The 13,572-nt window shown below is 55.6% G+C and overlaps 1 protein-coding gene across 1 annotated transcript; it reads left to right on the top strand.

Moving 5' to 3' along the window:
* Window positions 1–2,082: 2,082 nt before the first annotated feature.
* On the top strand, window positions 2,083–8,220 carry PLPP2 (phospholipid phosphatase 2). Its single transcript, XM_031948254.1, has 6 exons — window positions 2,083–2,373; window positions 4,388–4,539; window positions 4,716–4,993; window positions 5,220–5,277; window positions 5,392–5,568; window positions 5,697–8,220. Exons 1-6 carry the CDS (start codon window positions 2,322–2,324, stop codon window positions 5,838–5,840), a joined length of 861 nt encoding a protein of 286 aa, XP_031804114.1. The 5' UTR covers window positions 2,083–2,321; the 3' UTR covers window positions 5,841–8,220.
* Window positions 8,221–13,572: the final 5,352 nt, after the last annotated feature.

Raw genomic sequence — 13,572 nt, 5'->3', positions numbered from 1 at the left:
ATGAGGACCTGTGAGCTCGGCACTTGGTCCCATGACTAGATAGACCTAGGTTGGGATCTAACAAGCCTAGGACTTGACTTTGCCAACATGGTTAAGTCATTGATTATCTTTGGAGAAGTTAGTATGTGGATAGAGTTTTGTTTTGGTGAGAACCACAGACGAAGTTTGTAATCTGGGTCCAGAAGAAGTATTTTCCTATAGTAGCCCTTTGCCATCTGTGAGGATAAGCAGCCACCAAATCCTTTTGCAAGTTACTCCCATTAAAAATTAGAAAAAAGCCAAGAAGGGTGGACGTGGCTGAGAACAGGGTCAATTAGACAAGCATTTGTGACCAGTTGATAGTTTTCTGCTTGCTGGGAATGGCAAAGGGAGCAGGAGACCCAATTGGGACAGTTCTGGTCTATTTCAGGGACCTGATCCTGGCCCAGAGTAGAAAGGTCTTTACAACTCTGAAGTTTAGTGCTTCCAAGGTTCTTGAGAGCTTGCAGATCCTGCCAGGCAGCTGCTGTTGTATAGGCAGCCTGGAATGCCTCAGGGAGGGAGACCATCCAGGGCTGAAATTTAGCATCAACTCTCTTAAGCCATTACCTTCTTGGACTCTTGTCACTATAATGGAATCTTGACTCAGAATAGGCACATTCCACATTTCGAATCTTGGGACGTTCATTTACACAAGTTTTTTCCTGTAGGCCTATAAAACTCTGGGGGGGTCTGTGGATATAAAACCTATCCTGACCTCCCTCCCTCCTTATTTTAGACTTGTACTGGACTAACTCTTATGTGGTCTGGTGAAAACTAAATGGGTCTTTTATCTTCTCTTGTGTGACAGATCCCCACCCTAGATTCTCAAGGATGAGACCAGGTTAAAATTTAATTGTAAATTGAAGGTTTAATTGGCTAATTGGTTATCTAACCATGAATGAAGAAAATAGTCGCCTGTCATAACTACTTCCCGTATTCCAAAGAAAAGTCCCTTCTTGAGGGCAGAGGAAGTTGACTGAAGGAATTAATATTTTCCTTGATGAGTTTGAGCCTTCCCTATTTGAAAGAAGTTTTTCTTCTTGGGATCTATGACTTCATCTTGCTCATTTTTAAATGGGGGTGGAAAAGTTGAAGTTTCTACCCAAAAAGGCAGTGGTTTACAAAAAAAGAAGAAACCATTTAACCCAGGTACCTAGAAGAAAGAGCATGTGGGTGCAAGACAGACCATTTAGGGAAATCTTTGTAAAGAGGTAACACCTAAAGTGTCTGAAGGTTATAGTGGGATGGGTATGAGAGGCTGATGAAGTTTGAGAACCAGAGAGGCCTGTGGGCATTGTTTGCCCAACTAAGAAACATATCCCTTTTCTCCCACTTGTCCTATTACTCCACCCCACTGCCCAATCTGGTCCAAACCCAGTATTTTATAGATGAGAAAATTGAGGCTTAGGGGGATTAGGGGCACAGCTCAGGCCACGGGGCAGTAGGTATTAGAACCAAGAGTGGAATCCTTGACTTCAGGTTCAGGCCTCTTCCACGAGGCGAGGGTGGGCTTCCTGACTCCGGGCCCAGAGTCGGGACCACTTCGTCGCCCAACTTTTACCTCTGATTTAAGGATGAGTCAAAACCGAACTCCACGTTTCCTCCACGAACAAAGGGAAGTCGAGTGAGAGGGGAAGAAAGTCAGACGGGGGGTGGGGGGGGGTGTACTTGGGCTATGAGAGAATACGACCTCTTTAATTTATAAGACTTTGAGGGGGAGGGAAAACACTTGCCCCGAAAATCGGCTCAAACGACCTTAACAAGAAGCCATGGGCCTTAAAAACGCGGACTTTGTCGGGAAACGCGGATCCTTAGTCCCGGCTGTTCCCCGAGGTTTTGGGAATCTCAGGAGTGTCGGTTTCCCCATCTCCAAAATGAGGGGAAAGGAAGCATCGAGGGGGCGAGCCGCCCGACCGAACTCGGTCTCTGACGGAAGACAACTGGACGGGGCGGACCTCCCCGCGCCGAGGTGGGCTCTCCGAGAAGCTGCCGCTTCCTCCTCGCCTCTTTCTTCCTCCTCCGGGGGCGGGACGGGGCCAGAGTCCAGCCTCCCCGCCTGCTCCACGCCTCTCGGGCGCCCGCCCCAGCTCCGCCGCCATGTGACCCTGCTCCCTTTCCCTCTCCTCCCCTTGGCCCAGCCTGCCTGGCCTCCCTCCCTCCCTCCCTCCGCGCCGCTCCGGCCCCCGGCGAAGGACCCGGAGCCCCCGCGGCCCGTCCGCGTCCACCTCCCGAGGCAGCGGAGCCGGGCCTGAGCCGCGTTCCGAGTCAGCCGTCCGGGGCCGGGCTGGGACGGGCCAGGCATGGAGAGGAACAGGGTGTTCGTGGTGCTCGACGTGGTGTGCCTTGTGGTCGGTAAGCCGGGCGTTCCAGCCCCAGCCCTTCCTCCTCTTGCCGGACCCCTCCCCCCCAGTTGTGCCCCCCTCCATCTCCAGATGTGCAGGACCCCGCCATCTGGGGCAGTGGAAGAAAGGGCCTTCCTACTTGGACGTCGGCCTCTAAGAAGGTGCTTCAAGGGCCCAGACCTGGAAAGCCTGGAGCTGGGGAGCTTAAAGCAACGCCCCCCAGGAATGGATCTGAGGAAGGATCCCCTTAAGAAGAGGCCTCTTTGGTGGGGGTGGGGTGAGGGAAAGGAAAACGACCTCGGAAGCACACTACATTCTCCCCTCAGCTTTTCTTCCGAGTTGGGCGTTTAATTAACCCTTTTTTCTTTCTCTGAGCCTCAGTTTCCCCATCTGTAAAACAAGATGTCTTCACAGCTATTATAATCTATGGTTCGAGGAGTGAAGTCCCACCTATAAAGGGGAGTTCCTTTGGGAGAGTAGGAAGTTGGCCCCCCTTCCTCCTGTTTCTCTCCCTGGGGCAATGAATCATCACCGGGAGGGAACCCTGACCTGAGAGAGCTCTGCCCGACCGAGCCCGGCCTGTCCCTGTCAGGAAGGGGAACTAGAATCGATCCGCGGGGAGCCGGGATCTGGGTCCCACACACAGCACACACCCCCGGCCTCAAGCCTGGCCAATGAGTGGAATTTGGGGAGCTGGACGGGTGGGAGTCTTCCCTCCCTTGTCTGCTCCTCTGGCTTCTGCGTCTGGAGGGTCACTCTGGGACTTTTTCTGAGCCGTTCCCAAGTGCAGTCCTAGGAGACTTCCGAATGTCAGGGCTAAAATGGAGGTCGTTACCGCCAGCAATCTCACTCTCCCGACTGGGGACCCAGAGATTAGAGACTGGCCCGCTATCCCACGGGGTTCCCCATTCCCTGGGCAGGGGCCCAGGGCCCCTCTTGCTGCTTCCCAGCAAACCTGAAGCGAATCCCCCCCCATGCACCTGCCCACTGGGACAGGCCCAGAGCTGGTGCAGAGCCGGCCCGGTCCTGCTGGCTCTTGGAGAGACATCGTTGTAGGTCGGGGATGTGGGGCTTTGGGGACAGGTATGGGTTAATCAGAGTCCTGAGTGGCTGGGGAAAGGGGGGCAATCTGAGCTGGGACGCTGGCCCCTGCCTGTCCCAACCAGTCTAACTGGTTGGTTTTCCTGGAGGGGGGGTGTTGCTGGCAGCCCGTGGGTCCCCTCCGATCCCCTCCCCCAGGGCGCAGACAAAGGGCGAGTGTTTACTGTGGGGCCGACAGACAATAGCCTGGGAGGCTGGGAGCTGCGGGAGCCCGGGCTAAAGGTAGCCCTTTAAGGTGGCCTGGGGGAGGGGAATCTTCTAGACCTAATCCTAATCCCTCCCTAATAGAGGAGATGGGGAGGGAGGGGGCCCCTGGATCAGGTTAATACCCTCACACGGTCTCTCCCTGGGGCCACTGCCTCCTTTGGAGGAGTGGCTTTAGTCCGTGTGGTCCAGGAGGTCTTTTCCTGCTTGCTGTTACCTGGTCCCCGAGAAGGATGGGATGCAGGGAGGGAGGGGCAGGGGGAGGGCCCCTGCGTGCCAGGCCCAGTATTCAGGGTCTTGTTGGAGCCATGCCCAGCGCTCACAGGCCGCCCCTTCTCTCTTGCTTTCACACCTATGAAGCTTGAGAACGGCTTCCTTCCCTGGCCCCCTGGGAAAGGGAGCCCTGGGCCTGGGCGAGGCGGCCGGGGAGCCCTGCCCTGTCCCACGCCTGGAACCAGCAGGGAGGGTGCCGGCTGTGGGGCTGAGGGCAAAGGGCAGGCAGGGAGCTGCTGCTGGGAGGGGAGGGAGGAAGCCTTCCTGCTCAGGGATGGATTCGATCTTCCCTTTCACCTTCGGCAGGTCCCACCCTTCTCTGGGCCTGATGGGTAAACGAGAGGGTGGGACCCGCCATCTCTTAGGGGAAAACTTCTCCCCCTGCCCTGACCTCCTGGGCGCCAAGGTTCCTCCCAACCGTGATGCTGTCTGTGTTTGTTGCAAAGCTTCTCTGCCCTTCATCATCCTGACCCTGGTGAACTCTCCCTACAAGAGGGGCTTCTACTGCAGCGACGACACCATCCGCTACCCGTACCGCCCGGACACCATCACGCACGGCCTCCTGGCCGGCGTCACCATCACCGTCAGCGTGATCATCGTAAGGGCGCCGCCAGGCCGGGGGGAGGGGGGGCTTCCCTGCTGGGCGGGGCTGCGCTGGGGCCCGCCCTCCCTTCCATGTGGGGGAGGCAGCCGTGGGGCGCCCAGGGCTCGGCCGGCGGCCTCGCGCCAGCCCCCCTGAGCGCCTCCGCGCCCCTCACCCGCTCTCCTGGGCAGGTCTCGTCGGGCGAGGCCTACCTCGTCTACACAGAGCGCCTCTACTCGCGCTCCGACTTCAACAACTACGTGGCGGCCCTCTACAAGGTCCTGGGCACCTTCCTCTTCGGGGCCGGCGTCAGCCAGTCCCTGACCGACCTGGCCAAGTACATGATTGGCCGCCTTCGCCCCAACTTCCTGGCCGTCTGTGACCCCGACTGGTCTCGCGTCAACTGCTCCCTCTACGTGCAGCCCGAGGCCGTGTGCCGAGGGAGCCCCGCCAACGTCACGGAGTCCAGGTGAGCGCCCCGAGAGGCCTTCCCCCCGCCGGGCACCCCAAGGCAGCCGCCTCTAGGGGCCCCCCTGGCTGCGGCCTCCCGGGCTCCAAGGGCCCTCCCAGCTCCCAAGGGGGCCCTCCCAGCCCCGACCTCCCCGCTCCATCGGGTACATCTCTGAGGAGCGGAGGGGAGGGGTCAGCCCGAGTCAGCCCCGCCCCTCCAGGACACGCTTCCGCTCCTGCCCTAGGTTGTCCTTCTACTCGGGCCACTCCTCCTTCGGCATGTACTGCATGGTCTTCCTGGCGGTGAGTGAGCCCGACGGCCCCCGGGGGGCGGAGCGGCACCCGGTGGGCGGGCCCGGGAGTGGGGGAGGGGCGGGGAGGGCCCTCCCCCGCCCGTAACCCCTCGCGTCCCGGCAGCTGTACGTGCAGGCCCGTCTCTCCTGGCGCTGGGCCCGGCTCCTGAGACCCACCATCCAGTTCTTCCTGGTGGCCTTTGCCCTCTACGTGGGCTACACGCGAGTGTCCGACTACAAGCACCACTGGAGCGACGTGCTGACCGGTCTCCTGCAGGGGGCGCTCGTCGCCGGACTGACGGTGAGCGCGGCCGGGCTCCCCCATCCTGGGCCTTTCCCTCCCGACAGCCTTGGCCTTTCCGGTCCTGGGGCTTCGCGCGGGGCGCGCCCGTGAGGTTTTCCCACAAATTCATTTCTTTCCTCTCCCAGGTGCGCTACGTCTCGGACTTCTTTAAGGTGCGCCCCCCGCAGGCCAGTGCCGCCGAGGAGCTGGACCGGAAGCCCAGCCTGGCCCTGAGCCTGACCCTCGCCGAGAGCGACCGGAATCACTTCAGCTACTCGGGGGGCTCCTGAGCCCCTCCCCCCTCGCCCTCCTGGACGGAGCCCGTGGCCGAGTCCTCGCTGCTCCGTCCCTGGGCTCGGGCCTCCTCGTTAGGGAAGAGCTGCGGAGGGGCCGCGGGGGGTCTCTCCCGCCGCTTCCCATCCGGGACTCTGGGAGCGAGACGGAGACGGAGGCAGGAAGCCGCGAGGGGATGCTCCCTCAGCCTGCGGGGGAGGGAAGGGGGTGGGGTCTGGCGGGTGTGGCCCGCGTGGGGGTTTTACCGAATTAGGACCGCTCCGGGGAAAGGGGGGCTGGTTCCCTTCCTCAGTCCGGGCTGGCCTCGGAGACTGGGAGAAGGAAGGAAGGAAGGGCCCCCTCCCCACCCCAGCGCTTCCCTCCTCTGGAGACCGGCTTCCGCGGCTTCCCGAAAATTGGCTGGAAAGGAGCCCTGGAGCCCCTCCATTCGCTTCTCCCCTGCCCTCGTGTGGTCCGGCCAAGCAGGACCCCCGGGGGGAGCAGCAGGACCCCCAGCTCAGCTCCCCGGGCTGCCCTGAAATTCTTCTCCAAGGTGGCGGGCTGTGGATGGGAAAGGAGGCCCAGGGCGAGGCAGGGCGGCCGAAGCGCGCCAGGGGGTGGGTGCAGAACGGGGATTCCTCTCCTCCGCTCCCTAGCCGGGGCATCCGTCCGCTCAGCGCCCCAGCGCCCTCCTGCCGCCTTCTCTCCGGGGCTGTTCAAGCTTCTTTCTGCTTGGAAAGACAGACTCCCCCAGCCTGAGCCCCTCCAAGGGATGGGGGAGGGGAGCCTGCCCCCTGCCCCGTCCTTGGGCCTCGGGAATGAGCCTGGCGGGGTGGGGGTGGGGGGCGCTCATGCTCCGGAGCTCCCCCCCTTTCCTGCCGGGTCCGCCGGCCTCTGGATGGGGATGAGTTCGGGGAGCTCTGAAAAGCCCGCGTTCTGGGATCCTGGAGATCCCTTTCTAGGGCCAGAACTTTCCCATTCTTCAACTCATTTCCCATCAACTCAGGCCTAGAGGAAATGGTCAGCAAAGCCCCTGAAAAAGACCCAGATTTGGAAGATCAAAGGTCCTCCAAAAGAAATGGTTTTTCTAGACTGGCTTTCCAGTAGGATTCTGGATCCCCATTGGAGCCGCGTGTATCAAACATGTCTGCTGTATCTGCTAGGTAACTTTCCGCCCCGAGATCAGCACAGGGAGAAGAAGGGGATGGGGGGACACAGCGGGAAGAAAAGCCAGTTAGAGTTCAAACCTGGCCCTGGGCAAGACCTTTCACTTCTGTCTGCCTTAAGGGGAGATCTTCTCAGCCTCCATCTTCCATCCTGAGAGGATAACAGAACGTCTGTAGAACACTTTCCAGATTCAAAGGTCCGGAACCCTCCACTCCCTCAGCCAGCCTGAGAGTCTCCCCATCTGACTGTCCCTGAGGCTGTGGTACTGTGGCCGGAGGGCCCCTGCCAAGTGGCCCAGTTGTTTCTGGTCTGTAACAGTTCTGTTGTCACACAGTCAGGACCTAGAAAATGGCTTGGATGGTGTGGCCAGGGGAGTAGGGTTGGTTTGCTGTGTGCTTCCGGGGAGAGCCAAGGAGCTGAGGGAAGCAGGGGCTAACTGGCGGCCCAAGCCAACCTGACTTGGAATCCAAGTACTGGTACCCCGGCTTTCCCCTTCCCAGCTTCAGGTTCCTAAAAACGCCTGAAGCTTCAGGAATTAGAGACCAAAAGAAAGATCAGAGGTGCTTTTCTGGTCCAGGAGCAGGGCATGACGCATTTGACCTCTCTAGGGTAAAAGTTGAGTGTGTCTGTGAGTCAGCCAATCTGACCTCAATGTGATCCATATGACACACCAGCCCTTCCTCTCTACATCCTCAGAACTGACAAGAAGGGATTGTTTAGCCACTGCCTGTAATATTTGAACAAATGCAAAAATGGGAGTGTGGAGCCTCCAAAGTGTATTCCCAGGGAAATTCTACAGTGGACGTTAAATAGATAGCGCTTTGTCAAATATAGCTCTCGCCCAAATAACTGGAGCTGCCCCACCATGGCTATGTGTTGGAAGCAGTTCTTGAATCCAAGGTCTTACTGGCTGATTGAGGTCATTTCTCTTCCACTTCCTACTTGAGTGATTTTATTATTTTTTTTACACATATGAAACAGGCCAGCTTGTGGCTAACACACTGATGGTGATTAGTGTGCCGGACCTGAATTCAAATCCAGACCCTGGTACTTGCTATATGGCACTGGAGCAAATTTGCTAACCTCTGTCTTCCACAGTTTCCTTATCTGTAAAATAGGGATAATAATCGCACCTACCTCTTCCCAGGGTGGTTGTGAGAACAGAATGAAATAATTATTGTAAAGTGCTTAAGAGTTATATAAATCAGCAGTTTTGTTGATGCTTTTATACGTCTGTGTCTCCGTGGAATACAAGTTCCTTGTGGGTACGAATTTTTCCCTCTGTGCTTTGGGTTTTCAGCACCTAGACAGCTCCTGACAGTGGGCACCTAAATGTCTGTGGGTTGGGGAGGGAAGGGGGTCCAGGGCCTGGGAAGAAAGCACCGGCCCCTCCCTGCTGGGAAGAAGGGCGTCTGAACTGACCTGGGGCAGGGTGCCCGGGATGTGCCCCACTGACCCCGGCTGCAGGCCCCGGCAGCTCTCCATCAGCGTGCCCCCGGGGTGATGGGGTGGTCCCTGCCAGGCGGCAGCAGAACCAGGAGGGGGCAGCAAAAGCTCAGCTTTCCTGTCCTCGGGACTCTGTGCTGGGCAGGGCCGGCCGGGCAGGGCTGGGCCACGCTGGGAGCTGCCTCTTCCCTTAGCCCAGTCTTCCGCTTCCTGTGCTCACGCTCCAGAGGGATTGCCTAAAACCGGCTCCAGGCAGTCCTTGTCACGTGACAGAGCCTCACCCTGAGTGGGAAGTCCATGGGCACCCAACCCTGGCCCTCAGAAATCCTGCTCCTGGCTCCAAGCCGGTGGCGGCAGCGGTGGTCAGGGCCCTGCCCACGAGGTCATGCCCCTCCCCCCTCCCCCGCTCGGCAACGTGTTCTGTCCGAGGTGAGGAGCTGCACCCCCCCCCCCAAAGTGGGAGCTCCCTCAGCCCAGGGCTCCCAATCTCCTCCCTTGTTAATAACGCTCATGCACACTGGTGCCCTCCTCCCGGAGCACTCTCCACAGGACTTCATGGAACTCAAAGCTAGGATCCAAGTGGAGGTCGGAAGGGGCCTTGGAAGCCTTCAAGTTCCACTTACCAGTGAGGGATGTGAGGCAGGAAGAGGTCCAGTGACTTGCTCAGGATCCCACGGCTGGGCAACCCCCCAACCTTCCTTTCTGGGGGGCCTGGGACCTGACCTTTCCATCTAACTAGGAACATAGGTGCCCCAGGCTGGGTCTCTCCACCGTCTCCAGCTCCCCTTCTCAGCTCCTTGAGGGCTTTTTTAATGTGTAGCCTTAGTGACTAGCTCATAGTTGGCTCTTAATAAATGTTTAAAAAAAAAAAAAAAAAAAGCCTTTCTGACAATTAGAGCTGTCTCAAAGTCTTATCTGAGACCTCCTCCCCCTCCCCCCAGTCTTTAGGGAAAGTCTTCCAGCAAAGATGAAGTGACCACCCACCAATTAGGTGGTAGATGAATTTCCATTTAGGCTTAAGATGAAATTAATGATCTGTAAGATCTCTTCTAACTCTGAAATTCTATGATTCCAAGAACTGTAATCGGGGCAAGGTCATCAGGAATTCAGTAAAAGGAAATTTGCTTAGCACCTCCCCCTAAAAAATTAATGTTTAAGGGTGGGATTTGAACCCAAACGTTTGGTCATTTCAAATCCAGTGCTCTAGCACACCACACTTGCTTCTTAATAGGGAAATCAAAACCCATTTTGCCTTAAAAGTAGGAAGGAGAATTGTTATTGTCTTTTAGCCCCTCTCTCTACATCTTGGGCTTCTCCAATCAATCAGGAGATGCAAGTACAAAGAATGAACAGGGGTATAACAGAGACTGTCTTTGTACTTCTCCCTCTTGGCAGGGCCCCTTCTGGGGTGTCCTCCCTTGGGGTTTAGGGGAGCAGAAGAGCAATAGGAAGAGGGTATGGAGAGACCGGTGTGCTTTCCCTCCTCGGGAGGGAGGAGCTGGAGTTCCACCTTGTCTCCCCACTCGTTGCCTGTACTGTACAATGGTGATCTCTGAAGAGCTTCCCAGCTTAGACATCTCGGCTCCGGGGCTTGCTTTATTGCCTTTCGGCTCTGCTTGCCTGAGCTTGGGATACTTCCTATCGCCACGGCCGGCTTCCACATGGGGGCAGACAGAGGAAGGGCTTGAGCCTTCCCATGTTGGAGGGGACTTTTTGTCTCCTTATCCTGGTCTTCCCCCCCCCATCTTTGGGTCCTGGGGGCTTCTCTTGGGCACTCCTCCTTAGCAGGGCCTGGCATCCTTTCCCTTGGCCCAGGGCGGGGCCTCCCACCAGGAGGGCAGAGGCGGGAAAGGTTGCCCCTCCAGGCCCTGTTTCCAGTGGGAATCCCAGCCCAGCCCAGGCAGCTGGCCTGCAGCCATTCCCAGAGACTGCCAGGCCCTGTGGCTGCCAGGCCAGCCCTGAGGTCAGTGGCTTCCTGAGGGCCAGTGATTGATGCCTCCTCTGCTCCCCAGGGGAACCGGGGAAGTTTTCCTTCCTCTTCCTGCCCTTAGCTCTCCAGCTCGACCTGACCACAGAGGCCCAGGGCTCCAGAGGGATCATACTTGGGGAAGAGGAAATCTGGGACCTGCCTGGGCTGGGACTGCTGTGGCCTGAGGGGAGCTGGTGACTTCCAGGGCTTCCAAGAACTCAGCCTTCAGAGATGACCTGCCCCCCAAACCAGAGGCTGCGGGATCCGGGAAGGGTCTGGAAGCATAGTGAGGAAATTGTGGGATCAGTGAAAACGGGGGCCCTGTGAGAGGGCTAGGAATGTGAGGTCTCCGTTATCTGGAGGCTCGAGAGTAGGGATGGGGACCCAGGGAGGAGGAAAGAAGTGAGGGTCCGGGAAAGATATGGGAGCTCCGTGAGCAGACCGGCTTCAGTGAGGAGGATGGGGGCTCTGTGAGGACGGAAGTTAGAATTAGATTCAGTGAAGAAGAGAGTCTTAAATGGAAACTCGGGAGGGATGGGAAAATATGGCAGATCAGGTATGGGCTTGGGGACCCAGAAGAGAGGGGAGGGCCTGGAGAGGAAAACAGGGGCCTCTTTTTACAAGCTCCAAGAGAAGATGAAAGCTCGGTGGAATGGATCCTCCCTCTGGGAAAGAAGCTCTGTGGAGGGGAAGGGATGAGACTCAGTGCTAAGGTCAAGGTTCTGTCAAAGGATGAGGGCAGAGAGAGGCCGGGAGGTCAGTGTGGGCTGACAGCTCACTGAAGGGATTAGGGCCTCCAGGGCCTCTCTGAAGGGAGGAGAGGCCCAGGGACAGCCGGAAGGGTCTAAACACCAGGATGCTCCCAGCCTGGCCCTCCAGACCCTCCCCTCCCCCAGGATTGTGAGAAAGTAAAATTAATAAAAAATTAATATCAAATCATCTGACTAGGGCTGAACTTAGAGACTGCAACTGTCTACTCATCTCCTCTACAGGGTGTTTCTGGAATTCTGCTAGGCCGCAGCTGGGGCTGTGGAGAAGAAAATTTCCACAGAACCCCCCCCCTTTTCTAAGTCCAGTGAGCCTTCACGCTATTGCTGGGGCCCTCTGGAACCCCTGTTCTATGGCTTAGCCCCTTCCACACGCCTTCCCCTTCCTTCTCCATTGTTCCTAATTACCACTTCCAATCAATCAATTAATTAGGCATTCAGCAACCTCATTTCCCTTGAGTTTCACTCCATCCATCCAGAGCTTGATTCTTAGTTACTGGGCCTCGGGTCTCAATCCATCAATCAATAAACATTTATTAAGGGCCTACTATGTGCCTGGGCGGCCAGGTGGCTTGTGGACAGAGTGCTGGGCCTGGAGTCAGGAAGACCTGGGTCAAATATGGCCTCAGACATGTGACTCTGGACACTTAACCCTCAGTCTCCTCATCTGTAAAATGAGCTGGAGAAAGAAATGGCAAACTACATCAGTATCTTTGCCAAGAAAATCCCAAATGGGATCAGGAGCAATGTGAAACAACCGAATGAACACACATTCATCCAGATTCCTTCTAGGAGCCCGTCTCTTTAATCATTTATTTTTCTAAATATAATCTTCCATCTTTGTTTATACATTGGCCCTTCCCACTATCTGCAGACATGTCCAAATCTTCCCATCCTTTAAAAAAAAAAAAAAAAAAACAAAACTTCACTTGATTATTCCGTCCCTTCAGGCTATAATCCTATATCTCTCTTTACTTTTTCAAACTTATATATTAAAAAAAAAGCTTCCCTTATTCTGCTTCCATTTACTCCCCACTGCTTCTTAATCCCTTCTTAAGAGGCAGGTAGGTAGTATAGAGCACTGGCCCCGAAATTAGGAAAACCTCAATTCAGACCCTTACTCTATGACCCAGGAGAATCACTTGCCCTCTGTCTACTTCTCTTTCCGCCACAGTAAGACGGGGATAATATGTGGCCCTGATACATAGTAGGTGTTTAATAAATGCTTGTTTCTTTCTTTGTCCTTTCTCGAAATCTTTGTCCCACCCTTTGCCGAAACTGTTTTCTCCAAGGCTACCAAAGATCTCTTCTGCCTTCTCAGTCCTCTTCCTTCTCCTCTCTTTGCAGCATCTGCCACCTGCCATCCCTTCCTCAACTGTCGTTCCTTTCCGGGTTTTCATGGAAATACTGTCTTGGTTCTCCCTCTTTGTCTGACTCCTCACACTCCTTTGCCAGAGCTTCATTCCCATCCTCCCCTCTGTGTAGGTATATCCTAAGGCTGGATCCTTGGCCCCTTTTGCTTCCCCCCCTCCACTCTCTCAGTTTTCTGTGGCCTAAATTATCACCTATATACATATTCAGAGATGACTCCAATACCTCCGTCCCTCCCTCCCTATCTAGATAGATATCTGTATGTATACATCTCCCTAATCCTTAATTAGGATACAATAAACATTTGTTAAGCACCTACTTTGTCAGACTGTAAGCACCGGAGATACACATTAGGAAAAGGAAGATGGTCCCGGTCCACAAAGAGTTTACAATCTAGGGGAAGAAGACAATATACAAAAGGCAGCTAGAAAAGGGAATGCCAGAGGGGAAGGGAAAGAGGGAAGAAGAAGGAGGAGGAGGAGGAGGAGGAGGAGGAGGAGGAGAAAACTGAAGCAAACTCAGGATTGAGTATCTTGCGTAGGTTTACACAACTGGGCTGGATTTGAATTTAGGAAATGGAGCCTTCCAGACTTCAGGTTCAGTGCTCTATCCACTGTGGATCCACCTACCTGGCCTTAATTCATCCAAAAGAGCACTCATCTTTTCTCCAAAACCCAGTCCTCTTCTTAACTTCCCTGTCTCTGTTGGGTTCACCATCCTAACGCTCATCCATGGCTGCAACAACTGGACTCATTCTTCATTCTGCCCATTCCCTGTATCCAATCAGTTGTCAACTCTTGTCCTTTCTTCCTCCCCAACACCTTGAGCATCTTCCTCTTCTTTCTGCTTCCTCAACTACTACTCTATAATCCAAGCCCCCAACCCTTCTAACCTGAATATTACTGTTATAATCTCCAGTTGGTCCCTTTGCTTCCAGCCTCTCCCATGTCCAGACCAACCTCCATGTAATTTCCAGATTGAGTAACTACTGATAGTATAAAATACTTAGGAATCTATCTGCCAAGGGAA

Source organism: Sarcophilus harrisii, chromosome 1 (genome assembly GCF_902635505.1).
Source record: "Sarcophilus harrisii chromosome 1, mSarHar1.11, whole genome shotgun sequence".
NCBI classification, from domain to species: Eukaryota; Metazoa; Chordata; class Mammalia; order Dasyuromorphia; family Dasyuridae; genus Sarcophilus; species Sarcophilus harrisii.
The sequence above is the reverse complement of the archived record's forward strand: the minus strand, read 5'-3'. Positions and strand labels throughout refer to the sequence as shown.